This window comes from Apis dorsata, unplaced genomic scaffold, assembly GCF_000469605.1.
Source record: "Apis dorsata unplaced genomic scaffold, Apis dorsata 1.3 scaffold_69, whole genome shotgun sequence".
Classification (NCBI taxonomy): Eukaryota; Metazoa; Arthropoda; class Insecta; order Hymenoptera; family Apidae; genus Apis; species Apis dorsata.
Window position 1 is genome coordinate 105,755 of NW_006263367.1, and position 2,388 is coordinate 108,142.

General features: G+C 23.4%; 1 protein-coding gene across 1 annotated transcript in view; it reads right to left on the reverse strand.

Annotated features, from left to right (window-relative positions):
• LOC102671564 (odorant receptor 13a-like) overlaps nt 1–2,388 on the reverse strand; it is a 3,860-nt gene that overhangs the window by 323 nt on the left and 1,149 nt on the right. Inside the window, exons 3-5 of the mRNA XM_006610122.2 lie at nt 1,664–1,767; nt 954–1,283; nt 475–750 (exon numbers count right to left, since the gene is read on the reverse strand). Coding sequence (XP_006610185.2) covers nt 475–750; nt 954–1,283; nt 1,664–1,767 — 710 coding nt within the window. The remainder of the gene's footprint in view (nt 1–474; nt 751–953; nt 1,284–1,663; nt 1,768–2,388) is intronic.

Below are 2,388 nucleotides of genomic sequence, written 5' to 3' on the forward strand. Positions count from 1 at the left end.
AAATTTGATCAAAGATCAATCCACGATGTTCAGTGATTCTTAAACTTATGTTTTGTATAATTTTGGGATTTCAATTATGGATTAATAAATCAAAATCCTTAACATTTTTAAACAAATTTTTGTTTACTATCATTATAAATAATATAATACAATATAAAATGCTATACAATCTTAATTAATCTTTGTTTAATAAATTGCTAATATTTTGCATTATGCAATAAATATATTAAAAAATTAATAGTTATGAATTTAAAAGAAAAATATACATAATTTGAAAAATACGAATTCACAAAGTTTAGGAATCACTTTGTTTCATATTGAATCGATCAAGATTATAATTTTAATATCATTGATAATTGATTGCCATTTTAAATTATCATTTAATACACCAATAATATCACTTGAAATAATGGTTACTTTTTGATGCAAAAATACATTTAACATATATCTATTCTATAGATACATTATACCTACTTTAGTATATGTTTCTAATGATACAGGGAAAAATCCATTCGCAGTCAGACAACAAACTCGTCTAGATCGCCTAATCACAATTATCAGATCCTTTCGAAATATTTTTCCAAATTTGTCCATTGGCATAATCGTCCATAATGCTGAGTAAGCTCCTATAGCAACGTTATCACTGTGCTCTATTACACCATTGCAACTATAGGTGACCATAAACAATAAAAACATCGAACCATTTAACATGAAGACAAAAATGAAGCGTCTTGCAAAAGAAATAGTAGCCTAAAAGAAAAAAAAAATATTAAACAAGAAAACAATTTTGTTTTTATTTCTATATAAATATAATCTTTTTTATATTCCTTAAAAATACTTCTATAGAGATAAAAATAATTATTTAATATTATTAGTTATCTTTTCATCAATTTCTTATTTAAGAAATTGTTGAATTTCGATAAAAATGTATAAAATAAATTTATGATACTAACCACTAATACTTGATATCCGAATAAGCAAATTAATACACTGAATACCAACACTTGTCCAAGCGTAATCATGGTATACACGTTCTCAAGGTTTTGGTAGAAATCGATCAATGCCTGATGATGTTGGACGCATTTTTTAAATTTCTCGTAAAATTTGTGCATCTGTTTTGACAATATCGATTGTGAATTCTCTTTTATCCCATATTCCATGTCACATAGTTTCGTAAATCTGTATCGAAGTATGCGAAATTGACCAGCCAAATGTATGGCCATGATGCAGAAAATATTGTCGAAACAAAAATAAGAGATTCCAACATAATACACACATGTTGCCTAAAAAAAAAATAAAAAAATTGCAATTATTTTCTTTGTTATGTAATATAAAATTGTTATGTAAAAATAAAATCAGTACAGATATTTATTTAATATTATTTAAAAATTATTTATATGAAATATTGATACATTAAAAAATAAATTATAGTATTCATTTTCGTTAAACAAAAAAAAAAAAAGATTTACTACTTATTTTTTAAAAGAGAAATATATTGAGTTTTTTAATAAAAACAAATTTCATTTATTTATGTATAAAAATTTAAATGATTTATTTTTTATTATAGAAGAAAGTATTTTAGAAATTTTAATTATTTTCTTTTTTAATTTTAATCGTAATTTATTGATCACCAAAAATGTTATAACGTAAATTGTTAAATTACTTGTATAAAAAATGTTATTTCATAATAAGGCGTCTTTGATACCGGTAAATTTATCCACATATTGAATGGAAGCATTCTCTCGGATTCATTGTTTCCACTTTGTGCTGTAACAAATATACAAAAACTGTTTGCTTAGGATAGAACATCTTTGGAGAATCAATTCTGAAGGTCAAAAAAATTACAAATCAGAAGTATATAAAAATTTTGTTAAAAAAGACTCATTTATTAATTTATAATCAATTTACGTTTCTGTTAAAGTAAAATAGAGATAGAGCGAGATGGCATTGTGACAGAGACAGAGCAATCTTGTTCTACTTCTGTCTCGCTTCGTATAACGTAAGGCATTGATGTATGAAACTGTCTCTCTCCCTCCTTGGTTTTTTTCTCTATTCTGAATGTTATCCATACTTATTCTAACACCTTCAATTCAAAATAAATAAGCTTCGATTGATATTTTTTCATCTCAACTTTGATATTTATTTTGATCTAAGATCTATCTTGCAAAGATGTCCCTTGAATATATTAATATTCTGTATATTAAATGTAAAATAGAAAAATTAAACATACAATGACATAAGTAAATTTTATTAAAAAAGTATTAATAGAAAATTAAAAAAATTTTTCAATTTTTTCAAATTTGCAATTATTTTTTGTTGTCAAATTTCGTAAAATTTTAAAATATGTAATTTTTAGTTTATGATAAAAATAATATAATAAATATATTA